This window comes from Grampus griseus (assembly GCF_964374135.1).
Source record: "Grampus griseus genome assembly, chromosome: 8".
Lineage (NCBI taxonomy): Eukaryota > Metazoa > Chordata > Mammalia > Artiodactyla > Delphinidae > Grampus > Grampus griseus.
Genome location: NC_139002.1, coordinates 99,293,624 through 99,317,565, shown reverse-complemented (window position 1 = coordinate 99,317,565; position 23,942 = coordinate 99,293,624). Strand labels below are relative to the sequence as shown.

Genomic DNA, 23,942 nt, shown 5'->3' with positions numbered 1-23,942 from the left:
GATGAACCTGTTTGCAAGGCAGAAATAGAGACACAGACGTAGAGAACAAATGTATGGACACGAAGGGGGGAAAGCAAGGGTAGGGGGGATGAACTGGGAGATTGGGATTGACATATATACACTAATATGTATAAAATAGATACTAATAAGAATCTGCTGTATGAAAAAAATAATAAAATTCAAAAAATAAATTTTAAAAAGAAAATGAGGTAGTATACCCCCTACACACCCAACACACACCATCAACTACTGGATTATTTCTAAACAAATTCCATATATCCTAATATTTTACCTGGAAATATTTCATTATGTATCTCTAAAAGATAACTTTAAAAAATATACTCAGTGCAATTAACATAGATAAAATAATTAACAATTTCTTTCTGTTGTAGAACATCTAGACAGCATTCAATTTCCCTACAAGCATCTCTTTATTGTTGATTTGTTTGAATAAAGATTCAAACAAGATCTGCCACTTTTTTTTTTTCTTTTTATCTCTGTTCAATATATGTGTTGAAAAAATGTTGGGTTGTGGGCTTCCCTGGTGGCACAGTGGTTGAGAGTCCGCCTGCCGATGCAGGGGACACGGGTTCGTGCCCCGGTCCGGGAAGATCCCACATGCCGCAGAGCGGCTGGGCCCGTGAGCCATGGCCGCTGAGCCTGCGTGTCCGGAGCCTGTGCTCTGCAACGGGAGAGGCCACAACAGTGAGAGGCCCACGTACCGCAAAAAAAACCAAAACAAAACCCTGAGCTCCCTGAAAAGTTTCGGCAAAGCATTTTTAAAAGCCAGGTGAGGGGGGATCTCCCTGGTGGTCCAGTGGTTAGAATTCTGCACTTTCAGTGTTGAGGGCCTGGGTTCAATCCCTGATCAGGGAACTAAGATCCCACAAGCTGCCTGGTGTAGCCAAAAAAGAAAGAAAGAAAGAAAAAAAAAGCCAGGTGCAGTGGGCAGGGTGTGGTCACAGGGTGTGTGATCAGCTTGTGCACAGTTCCCTGACTGGCTGATAGTGAGGGAACAGGATGGTGTCCCAGGGGTTAACATTATCGGTCTTTAGGCCCCAGGAGGCCTGGACCTAGGTGTTCATGGTCATCACGTGGTTAACATCTTCCATTTGGAGGGGGGTTTTCACACCTGTAAAATAACTCAGGAAATGTGCATCAAATACTGTTATCTAGGTACTTCAGAGAGGAGCTAAAGCAGAGGATATGGGGGAAGGCCCCATAGGGTCCTGCTCGGTTACACTATGACCACGAGAGCTACTAAAATAGTGTCATAACTTCCAGTACTTAGGTACACAATAGGCCTTCAATAAATACTTGAAGGCAGCTATAGGAATCAACTACACTTACATAGTTTAAATAACCTCTCTAACAACTAAATCAAGTGCTTTAACAGTCTGATTTTTCTTCACCAGTGGGCATTTCAAACAGCAAAGCCAACACCAGCAGTTTTGATATCAAAGGGAAAATTCCCTTATAATCAATTACACCTGAATATTCAATTTTTGCCAGTTAACAATCTAAATCGTCACCTCAAAATAATTTGCTCATGAAAAACATGATTCGTTTACAATTCTCAGGCCTCATAAGAGTCCTCTGAGTTATAACCCTTGAAAACAGTAAGTTCTTTGTCAATATCAAATTGGCCATTTATTGGGGATTTTTCAGTGGGACCCCTTGGCAATCCCAATTCCCATTATCCTCCTCCTGCAATTCCACAAAACAATGCCCAAAATAGAATTCAGTGTCTGTAGCTACTGTACCTTGTCTTAATAATAATAATATGTATCTAATTCCACATGGGATGAGAGGAAATTTCAGGGAGCTCTCACGGCATAAGTGGCCTCATAGGCAAGTAGGTCTTGCAGACGTGCTGAGATGTGTGAAGAGAGGGCCAGACAGGATAGTAGCAGGAGCACAGAATCAGGAACTTAAGTGTGGGGCAGGCAGAAGGGACAGTGACTGGCTGATTTCAGTGGAAGAATGGAGCTGAAGCGGCAGGAGAAGTTAGAGATAACATTGGATGGGTAAGACAGGCCCTTTAAACCCTCTCTTCAGATGTTTGAAATTTAGTATGCAGAGGATTGACGAATGTTAAGCAGAGGATGGAATTAACAGAACTTGCTTCAAGGCAATTGATTTCAGTGGCAAGGAGAAGGAAGCAAGGTAGACAAAGTCTAAAAAGGAGAATGACAGTGAGGTGCTTCTCATGGTATTTAAAGTCAGAGCTTCTCAAATGATGCCTTGATTGGGCTATAGGTAGACTTTTCACGCCACTGTGCAGAACAAATATAAATTTTCTGTGTCCATGATTTGAAAAACATTAGGAGTGACTGGATCTTAGCTCTTCCTGATGAGGATTTCACAGGGTGGGCCCTGGAGTCTGAACATTTTATGTTTCAGACTTAAAGTTGAGGGTAAGGGAATGAGTGAAACGTAAAATGAAAATGAACTTGTTTTTTAAAAGGAAGAAGCAATTATAAACATGATGTGCGAGGGATTGTTGAAAGAAAGAAAGTAAAAAAGGGAGAGAGAGAGGGAGAGAGGAAGGGAGGGGGAGGGAGGGAGGAAGGAAGAAAGAAAGAGGGAAAAGGAAAAAGAAAGAAAGAAAGAGAAAGAAAGAAAGAAAGGAAAGAAAGAAAGAAAGAAAGAGAGAGAAAGAAAGAAAGAAGGAAGGGAAGGGAGATGGGGGGAGGGAGGAAGAGAGGAAGAAAGACAGAAAGGGAAAAAAGGAAGAAAAAGGAGAAATGGGACAAGAAATATCTGTTCCAATAACTAGAAAGTCTCACTGGCAACACTGAGGGGCCAGGGACTCAGGAGGGAAAGACAGAAATTCTCAGAAGTCTAAGCACTCCAAACATCTGAGAGAGTCAGACATGGACAAGTAAATCAAATTATACGAACTGAGAATTTATTATCTGTTTCTGCCTCTAAATTCTTGTGTGATTTGGGGCAACTCATCTACCTAACTGTTGCTCAGCTTCCAACTATGTAACATGGGGATCATAATAATCCCTCCCGGGCTTCCCTGGTGGCGCAGTGGTTGAGAGTCCGCCTGCCGATGCAGGGGACACGGGTTCGTGCCCCGGTCCGGGAAGATCCCACATGCCGCGGAGCGGCTGGGCCCGTGAGCCATGGCCGCTGAGCCTGCGTGTCCGGAGCCTGTGCTCCGTAAGGGGAGAGACCACAACAGTGAGAGGCCCGCGTAACGCAAATAAATAAATAAATAAATAAATAAATAAATAAATAAATAAAATAAAAAATAATCCCTCCCTCATATGGTTATTTTTCAGATTAAATTAAATAATCCACATAAAGCACCTGGAATAGGCCTTGAGTGTAATTTTTACGTAATAAATGTTGACCAGTATTATTTTCATTTTCTTGATCATTATTTTCCTGTAGAAACAAAATCACAGAGAGATAAATGTCCTGTGTCCAAACCTGCTTATCCATCTCTAGGAGCGGTAGAGCCTGAAAAGCCATTGGATGTAAATTCCCATTTCTCTTCCGGCTCTGCTTCCCGCTTCCCTGAATTAGTCCAGATGATACATTTTCTCACTACCCTACCATAGTCTCCCTGTCCTGCACCACTTCTTGGGAACTCAGTCCCTTTGCTTGATTTTCATACATTAAAAATTAAGAATGACACAAGAGCTTTTGGTGTATAGCAGACTTCCTGATATCTGAGGTAGCAAAGCAAACATCAAGTGGTTGACCAAGAGCCATCCCTTATCTAAAATTTTTTTTTAAGAAGTTGTTGGCGGTAGGAGTTTAGTAAATTAATTTATTTATTTTTGCTGTGTTGGGTCTTCGTTTCTGTGCGAGGGCTTTCTCTAGTTGTGGCAAGCGGGGGCCACTCTTTACCGTGGTGTGCGGGCCTCTCGCTATCGTGGCCTCTCTTGTTGCGGGGCACAGGCTCCAGACCCACAGGTTCAGTAGTTGTGGCTCATGGGTCTAGTTGCTCCGCGGCATGTGGGATCCTCCCAGACCAGGGCTCGAACCCGTGTCCCCTGCATTAGCAGGCAGATTCTCAACCACTGCACCACCAGGGAAGCCCCCTTATCTAAGTTTTTAACAACCTGAGTACCTGTACATTTCACCCATCGGGATTCCTCTTTCCCATCTCATCTCTCTTCCACACTTTAACCCTTCTGGATCACCTAGTAGAACTCCAAGTCCTTCTCTCTCTATTGTGCAGAGGAAGTTGGCTCTTGTGTGTCACTAACTCAAGTTAAGTCCCATCATTTTGCCTTTCCAGCAGCTATTAGGATACACAGCTTAAAAAAAAAAAGGATTTGCAGAGACATTGCAATTTCTCCTAAAAATTTCTCCTCTTTAGATAGCGATTGTAGTTTAAGAGGGAAATTTTTCCATCAGTTACACTTTTTTTTAATGTTCACATTTATTTCAAATGAAAAAAAAATTATTGCAGTACAGTTGACCTACAATATTGTATTAGTTTCAGGTGTACAACATAGCGATCCAAACTTTTTACAGATTATACTCCATTTAAAGTTGTTACAAAAGAAGAGCTGCATTCCCTTGGCTGTACGGTACATCCTCGCAACTTATTTATTTTATACACGGTAGTTTGTACCTCTTCATCCCCTACCTCTATTTTGCCCCTTCCCCCTTTCCCTCTCCCCACTGGTAACCACCAGTCTGTTCTCTATATCTGGGAGTCTGCTTCCGTTTTGTAATATCAGTTCCTTTGCTTTATTTTTCAGGTTCCACATATAAGTGATATCATACAGTATTTGTCTTTCTCTATCTGACTTACTTCACGAAGCATAATACACTCCAGGTCCATCCATGTTGTTGTAAATGGCAAAATTTCATTCTTTTTATGGCTGAATATTATTCTACACCTGTTACACTTTTATTAAAGTTGTTGCCCTTATCTTATGTCACTACTACGCCATGAGCTCCTTGAGGTCAGCAAGCTGTGTCCCGTCCCTGTGGGTCTTCCTTCCTTTCCTGCAGCCCCACACCACCCGTAACCTAGCACACTCAGCAGAAACGTGCAAAGAGAAGGTGCTTAGCAACAAGTGACGGGGTGGTGGAGAGGAAAGAGACTCATCCTCCAAAGCTCTCTGATACGTCTGTTGATTGAGGCACATATGGCGATTCAAGAAATAATTGGGGGCTTCCCTGGTGGCGCAGTGGTTGAGAGTCCGCCTGCCGATGCAGGGGACACAGGTTCGTGCCCCGGTCCGGGAAGATCCCACATGCCGCGGAGTGGCTAGGCCCGTGAGCCATGGCCGCTGAGCCTGCGCGTCCGGAGCCTGTGCTCTGCAACGGGAGAGGCCACAGCAGTGAGAGGCCCGCGTACCGCAAAATAAAATAAAATAAAATAAAATAAAAAAAGAAATAATTGGTTCAGATGCTAACATTAAAAAAGAAAAAAAAGGTCATTTTGATAATCACATTCACATTTCTCTTGAAATCTCAGATCTGGCCAAACGAGACCTTCTGCCCACAAGGCAACAATTAGAGCTCAATACGTTGCCGTCCCCTTGAGTGTGTCACATACTCTCCCGAATGCCATTGAGTGAAAGCCAGCCCGCCATACCCGCATCACTATTTACATCAGCTGCTTGTCACCAGGAGGAATGTGAATTTCCTCCACTCCTGCCCTGGAGGAAAATCTGACATGAGTCCAGTTGAAGTCTTCTAAATTTACCTGCCTTTTTTTTTTTTTTTTTTTTTTTTTAGTTTTCTGCCCCTGTCAGGTTTTCTCCTGGTCATGACATTTTTGCAATACATTATGCATTACTGTTTTATTATTTGCTCACTAGACAAGGTCAGTTTGCCCTTTCAGTTGCTCTTCTTTTGGAAATATCAGCCTAAAACAGAGCAAAGGGCAATTTTAGGTAAGCAAAAAAAAAAAAAAAAAAAAGAGTTTATTTGGGAATAGCAGAAGAATTGCATTTCAGGACAAGCAAACTATGGTTAAAACATAGACAAGTCCAGGGGCTTCCCTGGTGGCACAGTGGTTAAGAGTCCACCTGCGATGCAGGGGACACGGGTTCGTGCCCCGGTCCGGGAGGATCCCACATGCCGCGGAGCGGCTGGGCCCGTGAGCCGTGGCCGATGAGCCTGCGCGTCCAGAGCCTGTGCTCCACAACGGGAGAGGCCGCAGCAGTGAGAGGCCCGCGTACCGCAAAAACAAACAAACAAAAAACATAGACAAGTCCAGAGAATAAAAGAGGAGAGCATTCTTTTATAGAGGAAAGGAGAAAGTTGGGAGGGGTTGTTCTAAACAAAAATTCATTGGAGGACAATGAGAGTTCGAAGTGGCGGAGGATCTTATTGGTTGCAGACCAGGGGAGCCTGCGTTGCTGGGTAAGAGGAAATCTTCCTTCTTCCTGCTGAACTATGCAAGCTGTAATGAGTAGCATGTGCATGAAAGCCCTCCCTTCATGGCTTCCCAACTCCAATTTTGAGTTCCCCTTAACATATTCTCACACTAATGACATGCCAGGTCAACTACAGTGACAGCATAATGACTGCATTTCCTACCTGGAGCAATTAGCCCTAACCCAGACCTACTGAGTTTGTGGTTCAATTTTCAATGCACATTTTTCCAAGAGAACAGGTTGCAAAAATCAGGTCTTGGCAGTAAAGCATCATTTATTTATTCTGCATCAGTGTTAAACAAGACTCAGCTCACCAGATTCTGCAGACTAAATGTACACCAACGAAATGCCTTTTACCTGGAAAATAACTACAAAGGCTGGAAAGCTGGACGCATAGGCCTTATGCAGTTTACCCAAATCATACTTGGCCAAAAGAAAAGGGAGTCTTCATGTGTGGTAACCTGAGATTTTCAGGAGAAGTGGAGCGAGGGAGGTGCGGATGCAATCTCTACAGAGGCTGTGATGCTGTGAATCTTTGCATAGGTCAGACTCATGGTGTTGCAGTCATAATTTAGAAACGTGCAAATTTATGCTTAGTCCCTCATCTCCTCCTCCTCTCTTTATGCTTCTCTCTCAAGGATCTCAGGATCCTTATGTTGCCCAATCTGCTAAGCGTGTGCAAAGTTACAAATTCCTCCCCAAAACAGTCACATTCCCTCGGAATAGCTTATTTGGGGACTATGAAGGGGAACACGGTAAAAAGAAGATTCTATCTTTTCAAATGCATGAGTAGTTAGTGGAAATAAGGGTAGTGCAATTACCAACAGAAGTGGAAAACTTCACCAGTGGAATCCTCCTTATCAATTTGGAGACCATCTTAATGGTCCCAGAGAACTCAGTGATGTTGCTGGAGCCCTGGACCATTACACGGGATGATTTTGAGTCTCCCTTCTCCCAGCTCTTCTCATTTCCTTAATGTTTCTTGGTCCTTTCTCTAGATTAATGTTTCAGCCAAAATGCTTGCCTTAGATGGTATCCAGATGCTTAGAACATTGGAGAAATCCCTGAGGGGAAAAAAACCCCTGAGTCCATGAAGGTAAAGATGGGAGCTTCTATGGGCAAGTATGAAGCTCAATCTCTATTGTGATACAGTCTATGGGGGCCAGCATCCCATGACTCATGCATGCCCTTTCACCTTAACCTCATAATATTCCTGGAAGGAGACACCAATATTCAAAGATTATGAATAGGGGGGCTGAGGCCTGGGAAGGATGAGCAAAGACTAGCAAATAGTAGAGCTGAGGTTGGCCTGACTCACATTTATCTGACCCTGAAACACTCCAGTCTTTCCCAGATAAGATTTCATGGCAGAGGTGATTTTTACAGGTTATCTCCTCAAATCAAACAAGCGTGCAAACTTACGTCCAAAGTTAGCTTTGATTATTCTCTCAGACATTAGGGAGGATATGCTGACATGGTATTTATTTGAATAGTGTGACAAATCATATCCCGGAATTTTCCAAACAACATACATATGGACATCAGCTACAGTCAGTATTCTGTGGACTAAGGGGGTCACTGGTGGAGACTTCAGAACAATTGGTTCTCATTTGCTCCTCATTCAATGCCTACTAATAGCCAGGTTCTGTGCCAAGCACTAAGGAGGTAGGCGGAGATAAGACACAGATAGGCTGTACCCTCCAGAGTCCTCTAGTCAGAGGGGACAGGGAGGGGCTTCCCTGGTGGTGGTGGTTAAGAAGCCGCCTGCCAATGCAGGGGGCACGGGTTCGAGCCCTGATCCAGGAAGATCCGACATGCCGCGGAGCATCTAAGCCTGTGCGCCACAACTACCGAGCCCACGCGCCTAGAGCCCATGCTCCACAACAAGAGAAGCCCGTGCACCGCATCGAAGAGTAGCCCCCGCTCACCGCAACTAGAGAAAGCCCGCGTGCAGCAACAAAGGCCCAACACAGCCAAAAATAAATAAATAAATTAATTAATTAAAAAGAAAAGAAGGGGACAGGGATAATAAGGAAGTAACAACACTTGTCCATCAACAGATGCATGAATAAAGAAAATGTGGGATGTATATACAATAAAATACTACTCAGCCATAAGAAAGAATGAAATATTGCCATTTGCAATGGACAGACTTGGAGGGCATTATGCTAAGTGAAATAAGTTAGACAGAGAAAGACAAATACTGTATGATATCACTTATATGTGAAATCTACAAATACAACAAACTAGTGGATATAACAAAAAGGAAACATACTCACAGATATGGAGAACAAACTAGTGGTTACCTACCACTGGGGAAAGGAAGTGCAGAGGGGCAAAACAGGGGAAAGGAATTAAGAGGTACAAACTATTATGTATAAAATAAGCTACAAGGATATATTGTACAATGCAGGGAATATAGCCAATGTATTATAACTACTCTAAATGGCATATAACCTTTAAAAACTGTGAATCACTATGTTATACACCAGTAGCTTATATAATATTGTACATCAACTATATCTCAGTATAAAAAGAAAAAGGAAATAACTATACAAATAACTATATAATTGTAACAAGAGCATGGGAGTATACATACAGGCGGCTAGGAGAACGTACAAGTGGCTCCTAATCTCCTCCAGCAGCTGGAGATCAGCACATCCTTTCCTGGGAAAGTTATTTTAAGCTGCCACCTGCAAGAGAAGTAGGGATTGCCTTTTAATTGGAGTGTTTAATATATTTACATATATTATAAGTTAATAATTATATATTAATTTAATAATTAATATATATTTAACTTGTATATATTATATATAATCCAATAATTAGATTAATCATTAAATTAATTTAATATATTAATATTAATATATTAAATATTTTAATATTTAATATAGTTACATGTCAGCATTCAAAATAAACAGAAATCAATGAAGGTATCAAACTTGAAGTCCCAGTGAGGTAGATTATTAAAGAATGCTAGAATTCACAAATTTATAGTAGATGAGAAGGACATTCCAAGGAATGTGAAGTTTTCAGGTAAAATTATACCTGTATCTATACCCATTTATCTATTTATCTGATTTATGATTTCTTTTAGACTTGTGCCCAAGATTCCTGAGGGAGCAAGGTGGGGAGACGGGGTGAGAGTGAAAAGTAAGGGAGCTGGCAGCAGAGATTCTCATGCTGCTATTAGTTTTCAAAATATCTGATCCTCACAAAATCCATGTGAGGTAGACAGGTGAGGTGATATTGTCCATCCCTACTGTACATATGTGGAAACTGAGAATCAGGGAAGTGAGGCAGCTCCTCCAATATCACACAGCTACTGGGTGAACTAAGACTTAAAGAATTAAGACTTTAAGTCAGCCTTTGGGGATCCAAAGTTCACTGCTCTTTCAACACAGTGGCTTATCCTGAGAATCTTGCTTCTCTTTCCTTCTCCTGTAGGTTTACAATCCAACTTGGATGAGGTTATAAAAAATGTTGCCTTCACCAAATCAGTTAAGGGCAAGCATGCAGACCATCTTATTTTTGTGAATGCTGAGCTACTGCAGGAACTGTCTTCCTCTCTGCTATATTTAAAGAATTCACCTCCCAGCACTTCCAAACCCAAGGACTCATGAGTTGGTTAATGAACATATGTGGCCATTTCTTTACAGTTTAGGTGACTGTCCAATCTGGTTAGGAAAATAGAACATTTCTGTAAAGTACCTTCTGGTTTCCTACGGATTTGTACTTTAAAAAAATGAAAAATTTCCTAGGGGACATGCAGTCCCAATATTTATTGGGTGTTATATTCCTGGAAGAGCTTTGATACTTTAAAATTTCACAGGCATTATTTTTCAGATGATGAAAGCAAAGATTCTGAAGGAGATGGTATCTAAGCTGAGAAAAGAGGGGACATTTAAGAGTTGACCAGATCAAAAGGGGATGAAGAGTATTCCAAAAGAAGGAATCATATTTTTCACTTATTCATCCATTCAAGCAGTATTTATTGAGCACTTACTATGTGCTCAGATGCTGGGGAAACAGTACTGAACAAGACAGGCAAAGGCTGTGTCACAATAATGCAGCTGCATTACAGGGAGGAGAGCTGTATACCACTTTGGTCCCTAAGTCTAAGTGGTGTTAGGAAAGACTTGAAGGATGAGTGGAAGCAAGCCAAGCAGAGAAAGATGGGGGAGAGAATGCTCTGAGCAAAGGTAATAGCAAGCAGTGTTCTAGGCCTGAAGCAAAACAGAGCTTAACATATGCACTGAACAGAAAGTACAGGATAATCTGGAGCACAGGTAGGAAGAAGGACATGGCGAGACATGAGGCTGACTAGCTAAGGAAGGAAAAAATTATATAAAGTCTTGTAAGTCATATCAAGGATGTCAGACTATGCTAAAGCTAATGGTTAATGAGAGGCTGTGGAAAGTTACTATGGAAGGTATATTAATCAAGATAGTCTGAATTATATTGCAGTGTCAACTCCAAAATCTCAGTGCCTTAAAAAGACAAAGATGAGGGACTTCCCTGATGGTCCAGTGGTTAAGACTCCACGCTCCCAATGCAGGGGCCCAGGTTCAATCCCTGGTCAGGGAACTAGATCCCACATGCATGCCGCAGCTAAGAGTTCACATGCCGCAACTAAAAAATCCTGCATCCTGCAACTAAGACCCGGCACAGCCAAATAAATATATATTTAAAAAAAAAAAACAGACAAAGATGATTTCTCTCTTACTCTTGATCACTTTTGCAATTCAGATGGAGGCTCTATCCCATGTATCCCCATTCTGGAACCATTTCAAATGTAGCTGCCCACCATGGCAGAAGGGAAAATCAAAAGGATGGTATATTGTGCATTGATTCTTAGGGCTTTCTACCCAGAAGTGACACACATAATTTCTGCACTATTTATAACAGCCAAGACATGGAAGCAACCTAAATGTCCATGAACAGATGAACGGATAAAGAAGATGTGAGATATATATATATATATACACACACACACACACACACACACACACACATATACATGCCACTGTATTATACATGTATTCAATGGAATATTACTCAGCCATAAAAAAGAATGAAATAATGCCATTTGCAGCAACACGGATACACCTAGAGATTATCATACTAAGTGAAGTAAGTCAGACAAAGACAAATATTATATGATATCTCTTATATGTGAATTTATATAAGAGAATTTATATAAGAGATGTTTAAACTTTCATCCCTGGATGTTACTTGCTGCCTTGGTGAATGAATTTTGGCATTTTTGTGGGAATGAGAGGAGCCTAAGATTTATGAAGCACAGTATCCAGACCCTCCCCAACTTCTGTCTGCTGGGACCTGATGGGAATCCTGAGACCTGGACCCCGAAGGACCAAACTGAGAGCTGTGATGGAGATGCCATGCCTGAGTACCAAGAACCTTGTCCCGTATCTTCTACTCTCAGATCCAGGCTCTGAATAAACTGAGTTTTCCTATGTATGCCCGTGTGGACCACGACTTCCCAGTTATACGAAAGGTCAGCCAAAGCCTGAAATGGATGGCCATGCCCTGTACATGGCACCTGTGGAAGTGTGTGCCCTTGGAAATTTCTCCAGGAAAAGAAATGATGTCAAATAAAGACGTGGGGGGAGTTCCATGGTGGTCCAGTGGTTAGGACTTGGTGCTTTCACTGCTGTGGCTTGGGTTCGGTCGCTGGTCGGGGAACTAAGATCCTGCAAGCCGCACGCCACAGCCAAAAAAATATAAAAAAGACCTGGGACTGTAGTTTAATGAATGGGTAAATAATGAAGACACTAAAGCTTCTTGCTTGCTTGTGTTTCTGGAGTGCCCAGTAGAGTGTTTTTCACATAGCTGTTGTTCAGTAAATGTTCTTTAATAAAAAAGGAAAAACGTATTTGATTAAAAGAAATATTTGCTTAATGTAATTTAAGAACCCTCTGAGCAGTTTGGATTCATGTAAAAGCAGTTTACGCAGAGTACACCGATTTCGTTGAACAAATAATATCTTGGGAACAAGACAGTGTGTGCACCGTACTTAAGCCAAGATGAGATTAAAACATCCCTGCAGGTGTAACCTGGACCCTGAGATTGAAATGTGAGATCATCAAGGAGACCAATTTCTACCATGCTTTCATGTACCACTCTAAATATTTTGAATGTGAATACTCTTTTCCTCCTTGAACCATTTCTTCTAAATGAATTCCCAGAATTCAGTGGAGACACTGAATCAAAGGCGGAGTATGAACAACGTCCTGGTTCTTATACGGATGGCCAGAATGCCCTCTGCGGGGATGGCCCGGTGAAACGTATCAGTTTTCCCGCTCCATCCTTCCGTGAACGCCACGTAGGTAGCACCAGGCTGTACAGTAAACACGTGTATGTGGGCGGCACAGGAAAGAATTGAAGGGAGACAGTGATGCCCTCGTTTACAAAGACATGACATACCCTGACGTGTTGAATCAAGGAGAGGAGACGTGCAAAAATAGTTGCTCCGAAAAGTGGAAGGAAATTCTGACACATGTTACAGCGCGAATAAACCTTGAAGACATGAAGCTAAGTGAAATAAGCCAGTCACAAAAAGACAAACACTGTACGGTTCCACTTCTCTGAGGTACCTAGAGTAATCAAATTCATCCAGACAGAAAGCAGAAAGGTGTTACCAGCGACTGGAGGGGAGGGGTGGGGGCGGGGGAATGGTGAGCTGTTTAATGAGCGCAGAGTTTCAGTTTTGCAAGAGGAAACATTCTGGAGATTGGTTACACAACATTGTGAATATACTTAACACTACTGAACTATACAATTAGAAAAGGTAAGGTGGTAAATTTTATGTTACGTGCTTTTTACCGTAATTGAAGGAAAATAAAATTCATTATAGCTCATAAAAGAGCCTGCCAACTGATGTCTCTTGCTGTCTGCACTGCCCTCTGCTGGTCAACGATGCCCACGACGCAGGGAGGAGCTCTCCCGGCTTTCAGAATAAAATCAACTGCTCGCCACTAGGGGGAGCCTTTTATTTTATTGCTACTCGGCTTTTAAAACTGGCAGAAGTATGCTCAGAGGGTAAAACCTCGATCGAAAGCCTGCACCATAAACCAAGAGGGTTGAAAGCCACCGCCATCCTTCACGTTTTTTCCCCTTACGCTTGCCCCTGTGGTTGTATGCCCACATCCTCTCAAAAGTTATTCCAGCCTCTATCAGATAAACCATAACCCGGTAACTTGAAAGATTAAAAGCTACGATTCCAGGAGAAGGGGGATGGGGAATAAATTAGGAGTTTGGGATTAAAATATACACAGTACTATATATAAAATAGATAACCAACAAGGACATACTGTATAGCACAGGGAACTATATTTAATATCTGTAATGACCTATAATGGAAAAGAATCTAAAAAAGAATATATATATAAAATGGAATCACTTTGCTGTACACCTGAAACTAACACAAGATTGTAAACCAACTATATTTCAATACAAAAAAATTTTTAATAATGAAAGTAATAAGATTAAAAAAAAAATGTAAACGCTCTCAGGGGAATTTGCTGGTGGTCCAGTGGTTAGGGCTCCGCACCTTCACTGCAGGGGAACTAAGATCCCGCATGCCATGCGGCAGGGCAAAAAAAAAAACCCCAAAAAACAAAAACCTCTCAGGATATCAGGATGTATCAGGATAGAGATTTTATCAGCGTAACGCACATTTGATCTACTGGCTTGCAGTGCACATCACAGATTGTTCTGACCCTTGGTGGAGTTTTCCCTAAATTGCTAGTCTCACCTAAAAAGGCCCATTGGCCGCAAAACAGGTTGAATTCATGGAATACTCTTCAGGAGGAGACCAGAAAAAAATCAAAGTTTCCACTCAGGAAGCTGAATGTGTTCCTTTCGACTCCAGCAGGGAACTAGGTGATTTCTGCTTCCCACTGTGGAAATGGGAAGGCAGTTGAGTGAGACAATGCAAAAAGCCCACAAAGGAGTGGTTTTTGAGATAAGGCTTGAAAGTTCATATTTGGTTGACTACTGCTGTGTAACTAGCCACCACAAAATTTACTGGCTTCAAACAATAATTCTTTATCATTCACTCTTCTGTGCTTTGACTGGGTTCAGCCGGGCACTTTTTCCTTCCATGGGAGGTTGGCTGGGAGCTCCTACATAGCCTCCGTGGAGACGGCACGAAGGCTGAGCTAAACCAGGACACTGGCAGAGCAGGCCGTGCATCTCTCCAAATAGTCACATGGTCTCTCCCTCTCTGTATGGCCTCTCCAGGAGAATAGCTGGATGGTTCAGGGCTCTCAGGAGTGCAGGTTTCCGGGTCTTACATTTAGGCCCTAGTGAGGACACAGCTTACTGTCTGCCACATTGAATTAGTTAAAATGAGTCACAGGGCCAGCCCAGATTCACTGTGGGATAGGACCTCACAGGGGCATGAATCCTGGGAGGGGTGGTTAATTGGGGACCATCACTGGAGACTGGTTACAATAACGGTGAGAAAAAGATGCTGAGATATAGAAGGATGAGCAGAGAGAAGAGCCTGGATAAAAGCACAAAGTATCTAAAGACACAAAAGAATGGGCTAAAGTGTATGGTTTGTAAAAAAGAGTCAGTGGACAATTGATTTGTAAGTGAGGCAACAGTCAGACTACTGGGGGCCTTGTACGTTAGGCTCAGCAATTTGGACTTCATTTTGTCCAGTAGTTCGCAAATCCAACTCTGCCATAGAATCTCCTGGGGTCCAGGGAATGCCAGCTCCCCAAATACCATCAAAAAATAACCAGCTGATGAGACAGGGAGGACTCCATCTCAGCAGAGGTTTGGCAGTGTCTCAGAGAGGGAAAGGCAAGGCTAGAATTAGTGAGAACTGGAAGTTTGGTTTAAGGCAGGTCCCTCAATGGAGAGGAAGGGTTGTCTTGACTAGGACTGGGTAGAGGTCACAACACAACAGTCTAAGGCAGGCAGCAAAAGCAAGACAAGGCAAAGGAGTTGTGCGTTCCTTGAGGCGTTGATGGATATTCTGAAAAGAATAATTAAGCAACTTGTCTAGGCAAGAATCGCCTGGTATAGTAAAATTATGCTAATGAACAGATTGGAATACTAGGTTAACATGAAGAGTAAGCTCTGTGGAGTACAGGTAGTTTGTGTCTCAGAACCTTGTCAAAATACAGATTCTCCGAACTCATCTTCAAAAGTTCCTGTTCAGTGGAACCCAAGAACCTTTATGTTTCACAGGCTTCATTGGGAATCAGTGCCATAAGCTGACGGGCAGCAGGGCGGACTGTCCCCAGATATGCGGCTTTGCTATATTGCTTATTTCAAGCTAAAGGCATTTGGAAAACAGCAAATGCAGGAAGAGGCTTTCTCTGAACTTTCCTTATCTGTCTAAAGAGAAATCTTCCAAAAGGAACTCAATTGTCATAAACCCCCCTCCCCAGGAGCTCAGCATCCAGGGAAGATGTACTACTCAGCACAGGAGAGGAGACTACAGGTCAACACCAGAACCAGATGAACTTTATCACAATCACACCTCCCATCTGTCTTCTAAGGACCCATTCATCTTTCCTAAAAATCACTTGTTCTCCCTCAAGAGGCCTTTGTGGCCACCTCTTCTTTTCCTATTAAAAGGATATTTAAGCCTAAATTCTAAAGCCAACCTCTCTGAGCTATTCATTTCCCCCTGGGTGTCTCCCATGTATACATGAGGTAGACATATTATAAACCTGGTTTTCTCTGGTTAATCTGTCTTTTATTACAGGGGGTCTCAGTCAAGAACTCAGAGAGGTGGAGGGACATTATTTTTCCTGCTCTACAAAGCCGTGAAGCACTGTAGGTTAAGATACAACGACGGCATGAACAGGTTAATTCAGTGACGCTGGTCAGGGTTTTCTAGAGTCTGTATCCACTGCCAGCTTTCCTCATCTCTTCGATGATTCTGGATCTTCTCCAAGCTAAGCTGCAGAGAATACGTGTATCCATCACCAGGTGAGGCAGACCGAGGAAAAACCCACGAGGAAAAGTATCACAGGAAAGGCAGGGGTTGTGCAGGAAGCAAGGATTCCCGGGTGTCTTTGGAAGGAGGGGAGGAGTGGGGACTGGAAGTTTCTTTATCCTTCAAGTCCCTTGGTCAGATGACTCTTGGGCATCGATGGCAGAGTGAGGGTGGGTTTCCACACAGAGGCGACAGGAGTCACTTAGAAGTTTAACCCAGAGTCCCCATCAGCTTGAATTCAGGATGATTGAGTCCTTAAGACTGGAACTTAGGACCCCTGGGCTGCCTCTGACATTGAACACACCAGACTAAAAGTCCCCCAGACTTTTCAGCCTCTCTCGCCCTTAATCGGCATAATCTTGGTTAAATCACCACGTTCCTCTCCTCCCCCTCACGTTCACAGATGTTTACAGAAAAGAAGTTCAAGGAGATTAAGTCACTCATCGAAGATCCCAGAGCCACTAAGTGCCACGCTCTATCCCAAATCCAGTTCTGCCAATCTCCAGCTAACTTCCCCCTCTGCTTCTTTATCATTATTGCCTCTTTCCCTTTGACAGGCAGCATGATTGTTTTCAAGCAGCATGATTACTTGGTCCTTGTCCTTATTTGAAAAATATATACGCAGATAATGCTGCAGTTAATAATGTTGTGATTCTGTTGAAAGGAGTTTCTTCCTCTGTGTTGTTATTTAGGACCACTTTGCATCCTCCTTCATCCATTCATTCATTCATGTATTCCCTCCTCAGATAAGCGTCTAGAAACAAGTAGGGTGTGGAATGAGACTGAAATCAAACAGGACTCTGGAGCTCTCCTGGGTACAGAAGCCCCTCAATGTCCCCTGTTTCTTGTTTGTAGGAAAAAAAATAAAAACAAGTTTTGAGTCTTCTAGGCCTTCCCCAAGTTCCAAAGAGCAGGCTCAGCAGTTAATAGGCTAATATAGTCACAAGACTGCTAGTTCCTCCTGAAAGGCTACAGATGACAATCTGATACACAGCTCTCAGTTCTTCTACGGAAGCTAAGATCCACCCACCCAGGTGGATGATGGTGACCACCTGCTGGCCACAAGCATGTAGACCCCAGACTAGCTGGAACCAGAAGGTTGAGACTCCGGAGACATCGCCCTGTTACTTCACCACCAACCAATCAGAAGGAAGTCACACAACCTGAAGCCCTCATTCCAAATTCTGCCTTTAATTCTTCCCCCAAGACTACTGGGGAGTTCAGGTCTTTTGAGCAGCTCGCTGCCCATTCTCCTTGTTTGGCGTCCTGCAATAAACCTTCCTGCGCTCCAAATTCCTCACTGGTGTCGGGCACACAAACTTGGTTTCGACCATAAGACCCCTACATGCAGGGGCCAATATTTAGCCAGGAACCCCAGGAAGGCCACCTGCAGCTAGTGTCCGTTCTGACTGGCTTCACCGGCAACTTGCAGGGTGTTAAATATTTGGACTGTTTTCTCTGCCTATCTGCCAGGGTAATTGCATGTGTGTCCCCTAGGACTCTCAACTGGAATTGGCACTGCCTCGGGCTGTGAAGCAGGGTGGGGCCTGGACCGAGCCTGGTTGTCAGGACACAGGGACTCAGAGCTGGCCCTGCTACAGTCCTGGCGCACCACACGTTCCCTGGGAATCCATTTCTCCACAGTAAAATCAACATACGGCCTGGTACCACTTTTGCAGAAGAAAACAGTATGTGTCCATGAGCCTGGGTTCACACAAGGAGACATGTCTGGAAGGATATATGCCCACCTGATCACAGTGGTTATTTGTGGGGAATAGAACTGGGTGAAGGAGGACCTTTTCACTTTATCTAATCTCTTGACTCTTCATTTTCCATAACAATCATTTGTTGTGATTTTTAAAAGTGAATAGCTAGAAAAGTCCTAGTTGTTCCTGTTTTGCAGGAAGTCACACTTTTTATCCCTGGTCCCACGGGGGCCTTGACGTCTGACTCAAGGCTGTCCTGCCTGTGTGTTCCTTACGCTGCCTCTGAACAACCGGGGGATGTGAGGGCTGAGCACCGTTTGACCCTCTTAGTCCCCGTGTCTCGGCCAAGGCTGCCCAGGGCTGGTAACAAAACATCATCACGATTTTCCTCGCCCTCCTCTTGCTGGCATCTGATCCACGTCAGCAAAGGCTTAGCCACCATTCAACCAAAGCATGCTTATCTTCTCTTGTATCCACTGCCATAAAACACCCACAAACCTGCCCAAGGTCCTGGGAAAGAGCTATCACCCAACGTGATACATTTCCAGTTGCTTTGAATTTATGACTTGAGGTGTTTGTTCCCAAGTCACAAGCGCGGAATGTGGGAAAGCAGTGTGATTACTTGTCCCTGTCATAGGAAGATACACTGGGGGGGGGGGGAAGCTTTACTGCTTTCCCAGAGAACGGGAATTTGCTTCTCTAGCAAATTCTCCATCCTAAACTACCTTAGGATAAATAAATGACACTTTTTGATCAAAGAATTGCAAACATAGAGATCAGAGGGAATCACACGGTGGTAGAAAGAGCACTAGACTTTGGATTCAGACCAACTTGGGTGCGAATTCAGACCTTAAACAAGTCACTTAACCCATTTCACTGAATGAACACCCTATTTTGTGCCAGGCAACTTGCTGGGCATCTTACATCCAATAGCTCAAGCCTGAAGAGCTTTGTATTGCTTTCATCATGTAACAGAGGAGGGAAGTGGGACTCAGAGAAGAAAGCCACGCTAGTGGGAGGGCTCAGCTGCTGCGATGACGGAGCCCAGACTCCAGTTCAGATCTTGAGATGTCAAGGCCAGTACCTATTCTTCCAGAAATTACTGTCTCTCCCATACACGATGGGGAGAAAAGACCTCTGCCCCAACCACACCACTGCAAACAGGTGTAACCAGGAGTGATACCACAGGGTTCAGTGATCCCACATGCCCTTTCCAGGAGCCTTCTTTTTTTTTTTTTTTTTTTTTGCGGTAAGCGGTCCTCTCACTGTTGTGGCCTCTCCCGTTGCGGAGCACAGGCTCCGGACGCGCAGGCTCAGCGGCCATGGCTCACGGGCCCAGCCGCTCCGCGGCATGTGGGATCTTCCCGGACCGGAGCACGAACCCGTGTCCCCTGCATCGGCAGGCGGACTCTCAACCAGTGCGCCACCAGGGAAACCCCCAGGGGCCTTCTTGAACCCCAAAAGCCCTAGGAGAGACAAAAATCAAGAAGACCCTGACACTGAATAGGAAGAAGAAGCCCTGAGCCCAGATCAGTGGATGGAAACTGTGCTTTGGCATCAGATGAACCTGGATTCGAATGCTCCCTCCCCTGGGTACCTAACTGTGACACTGGGTACTTTCCCTGACTTCTCTGGGCCTGTTTCCTAATGTGTAAAAAGAGACTGGTGAGATCTTAGAATGGGATTATAAAGCACTAGCTCAGGGTGTCATTTAGAGCAGCTGCTGATCGCAGGGGCCCTAGAGAGCTCCAAGCAGATGGAAGAGGAGAAAAATTCTTGGGCCCTGGACTGTTTGTGAAGTGTGCTAAGCCCCCTTGAGAAGCTCTGTCCTGCCCATACGTCAGGGCTGTGGAACACTGGCACAGCCATACTTGATTTTTTTTTTTTTTAGAGCTGCCCTGAACCTGCTCTAGTCCAGAAGAAAGGGGCTCTTTTCTGTAATATCTGCTGAAGGCCCACAAGGAAATCAGCCTGGAGTGAATGTGACCTCCTAGACACAGTGCCCACAGGTCAACTGGGGAAAGGCCCCGTTTTCCTGGGCTACTTCCTCACCGAGGCTGAACTTGACACTTGAAATAATAGGACCCTAACTGCGTCCAGGGGCCAAGAGAGAGGTGGAGACTGAAATACCAGGTATTCAACAGATGAGGTTGGATTTTCTTCGCAGAGATGAATTCAAGAGGGCCTTCGGGCAATTCACCACTCTGATTTACTCTTCCCGGACCCAAAGCCTGGAATTAGTTTCACTCCCCTTGGTGCTTCTGATAGGAGACCTGCCTGCCATTCTTTCCTCTGAAGACTTCAGGAGAGGAACCTGGGAGGGGCTTGAGGTGGGCTGAGTCACTGCCTTGAGGCTCACTTAGCATCAGCTCCCAGGCTGAGAACTCCCCCTCTGCGACCCCAATCCTGGAGGAGCTAAGGCGCAGCAGGCTGCCCAGGCGAAGCTCTCCTCCAGCCATGGCCCTGTGCCTTACCTTGCGCCCTTGCTGGTCCTCCTCTTGGCCAGGTGCGGTGTGATGGGGGAACAGAGGGCGCCGGGCTTCCAAGGCTGCAGGCAGACCCTGAACGTGTCCGTGCTGGGGGCGCTGCCAGGAGGCGGCTGGGACCACCTGCGCAACGTCGAGCTGGGGCTGGTGCTCAGGAGAGACTATTCGCAGTGCCTCACCACCGAGGACGGCGACAGGTGGTCCCGCGGCGGGAGAGTATAGTGGAGACCCGCACGGAGCTCATCGACCACCGGGTCAACGACACGGACACCTGGGCCGCCTCCATCAACGCTGAGCTCTCCTTCCTCCCCGACCTCAATGGTAAGCTCTCCGTGGACTGCCGGAACGTCAGGAAGTACAGCCTGGAGTACCAGACGGTCACGACCAGGGTGCAGATCCGCCATGTTATCTACTCTGTGAAGGCCCCGGAGTACCCCGACTTCCAGCCCGACTTCCTGCGACATCTGCTGACCCTCAGCGACCACCTGGAGAACACCCAGACCCGGGAGGCCAAACACCTGGCGGAGATGCTTGTGCTTAGGTACGGCACGCACGTTCTCACCGACGTGGAGGCCGGGGCTGCCTTGGTGCAGCAGTACCAGGTGAGGCGGGAGCTGGTGGACAGCGAAGCCCGAGACAAGATCAACATCACGTTCGCCGCCTCGGCCTTGTTCTTCCACGCGGTCAACGCTGGGGATGGGGTTTCCTGCAGGTGCAGAGCCGGCTTCTCCAGAACCTCGGGCGGAACCCGGTGGCCTCCAAGATGCACAGCCACGGTGGCGTGCCCTTCTACCCGGGCATCACCCTGCAGAAGTGGCAGGAGGGCATCGGCAACCGGCTGGCGGCCATCGGTAGGTCGGGCCCGCCCCTGCCGGTGCTGCTCCAGCTGGAGGCGCTGCCCGAGCTCCCAGAGGCCCGCGTGGCAACCGCGCGTGCGCCGGGTGGCGGCCGCGCGTGCGCCGGGTGGCGGCCGCGCGTGCGTTGGGCCATCCACCGCTACTACGCGGTCAACACGCGTCCCGGATGCTTGAAGCTTGGGGCTCCCGTCTTCGACCCCCAGGCCAATGTGGACGATGGTTCTTGCGGAGGCCGCTGCCGCGCCAGCTTCAGCTTCGGCGGTGTCTTCCAGGAATGCGAGGCCGTGTCCGGGCGGCGTGCCGATCACCTCTGCCGGGCCTATCACATCCCGAACCCGCTCACCGGCAAAGCCTCTTGCCCGGCCAACTACACGGCCAGCGCCCGGAGCGGCGGGCTGAAGACGTGGAGCGAGGCCGGTCCTGAGTGCCGGCAGCACTGCCGAAGGTGCCGGCTCTTCTTCCGATGCTGCTCGACGGTGTGCGCCATCCATGAGCATCGGAATGCCCTGCGCCTGGCTGCCTCCTGGTGCGCGCCCTCGGGGGCCTCCCTGCCCACCACTGCGGGCCTCCTCTTTGGAGGCCTGTATAGCCCAGGCAACCCAAACCCGCTCACTGGGTCCCAGGCTTGCCCCTCCCACTTCTACCCACTGACACTCTTTGGCGACCACAAGGTCTGTGTCAGTAGCGTCTCAGAGCTGGGTACAGCCCAGGCAGTCCCCTTTGGGGGTTTCTTCAGCTGCCAGGCGGGCAACCCCTTGGCTGGCCTTGTGAAGGGCCAGAGCCCTGGGCTCATGAAAGAGGTGTTCTACCAGGACAGCCCCACGGATTTCCCCATGAAATGCCCAGCAGGGTACAGCCAACACCAGGCTTACCTCAGCCATGGCTGCCAAATCCTCTGCTGCCTCAGGGCTGGGGTCCTCTTGGACCAGCAGCAGGCAGCTGTTAGGATGCCCCCAGTTATTCCCCGTCCCCCCTTGCTCGACAGAAGCAGCACCCCCAGGCTCTCTGTCCTGGTTGACTCCAGTGGTCAGCAGGGCTGGGTGAGGCTGCAAGGCTCTGACCGCTGGCAGCAGGCCAATATTAATGACCCATGCCTGTCTGCCAAGCTCTTGAGCCAGGCTGGCTGGGGACCCAGCGTGGGGGCCATTGTTGGCTCCTGGGTGGGTGCCACGGTGGCCCTGGTGGCTCTTGCTCTGGGGGTAAGCTGTGGCTTCAGGTTCTATAAGAAAGGGGGTCACAGGAGGCTGCAGGAAGGCATCCTGATGGAGGAACAGAGGGCCTATGGGGCCACAGAAACCACTGAGAGCCCAGCTTGGTCTGAATGCGTACAGAATGACAAGAATTCTGTCTCGACTTTAACAAAACAGGACTGCTGCATCATTGCTAGTCAGAGCTCTAGCCCCTTCTGTTTCTTCTACTGCCTAGGTAGAAAGATGTAAGATACCTAATCATAGAACTGGCCCCACTTCCTGAAGGTACCAGGACTAAACTGTACTTCCTCAAGCCCGCCTCCAAATCACCTAGCCCAAGCTCAAGTCCTGTAGCAACCTCTCCCTAACGCCCTCTTGCTGAGAGGCGCCCCATTCTCCTTGGTGTGCTCCCATGTTGGGCGCCTCCCTTGTTGCAAGGAGCCAATAAACCCAACTTTGTTCAAATACAGCTCTATTCCTGGCGTTCTCTGCTGGAGGGGTGGGCGAACAGGGGAGACAGTATCAGCATTGACCCCAGGACATATTATGTAGCTTTGAAGTTAGAATTTTTTTTTTTGTAACTGTTATAAAATTCATTCTGTCCATTTGTTTTCCCAGAATCATTGCCTTGAACCCAAAAAGTTTCCTCTTGGGCTTGGTTTAACTCAGAGGGTCTTTTTGTTTTCCAAATAGGACCTGACCTACTTGTGGATGATGAAATGAATTAAGTTGTAATCAGCAAAATTTTTTTAATGACAGCAAAAAGTACATTGCATGAAACAGCTATAATAATTATTTTGTGAAATAGGTTAATCACATAAAATTGCCCATATCCAATATTTTTTTTTTTTTTGGCCACGCCACGCAGCTTGCGGGATCTTAGTTCCCCAACCAGGGATTGAACCCTTAGCAGTGAAAGCGCGGAGTTGTAACCACTAACCACTGGACTGCCAGGGAATTCCCTCCAATCATTTTTGATTCACCAAAAAATGTCAGTTTTGTATGGTTTATATGGGATCACAATGTAAGATGTGATACAAACTATCAAGATATGATCACAGTCAAAACACTGGAAAGTCAAGGGAAAACTCTTCCACTCTTCCATTTCATTCTATGTTCCATGAAACTTAGCTTTGGAAAACTAGAGTCGTCACCCCCAATAGAAGAGTTTTCCCTTTGGAGATCCTGTTTCTCTCAAGTACACCAGAGTACATTTTCATTCTTTAACCCAAGACTGCAGTCTCTTGGGATCAGTGTTCAGTTTTGCAACGTTCCTAGAACACAAGCCTCATCGCAATTTAAGCCCAGAGTGTGGGTCAGTAGTTGTCACAAGAACAAACAGGGTGTCACATTAAACCC

The 23,942-nt window shown here is 45.8% G+C and overlaps 1 protein-coding gene across 1 annotated transcript; it reads left to right on the top strand.

Moving 5' to 3' along the window:
- Window positions 1-1,983: 1,983 nt before the first annotated feature.
- Window positions 1,984-22,832, top strand: LOC309826146 (macrophage-expressed gene 1 protein-like; the record flags this gene model as incomplete). The annotated part of the gene is given in 5 exon segments (XM_082660112.1): window positions 1,984-2,027; window positions 20,414-20,522; window positions 20,525-20,729; window positions 20,732-21,241; window positions 21,244-22,832. Coding segments are annotated over 5 exon segments (2,457 nt in total).
- Between the last annotated feature and the right edge of the window lie 1,110 nt (window positions 22,833-23,942).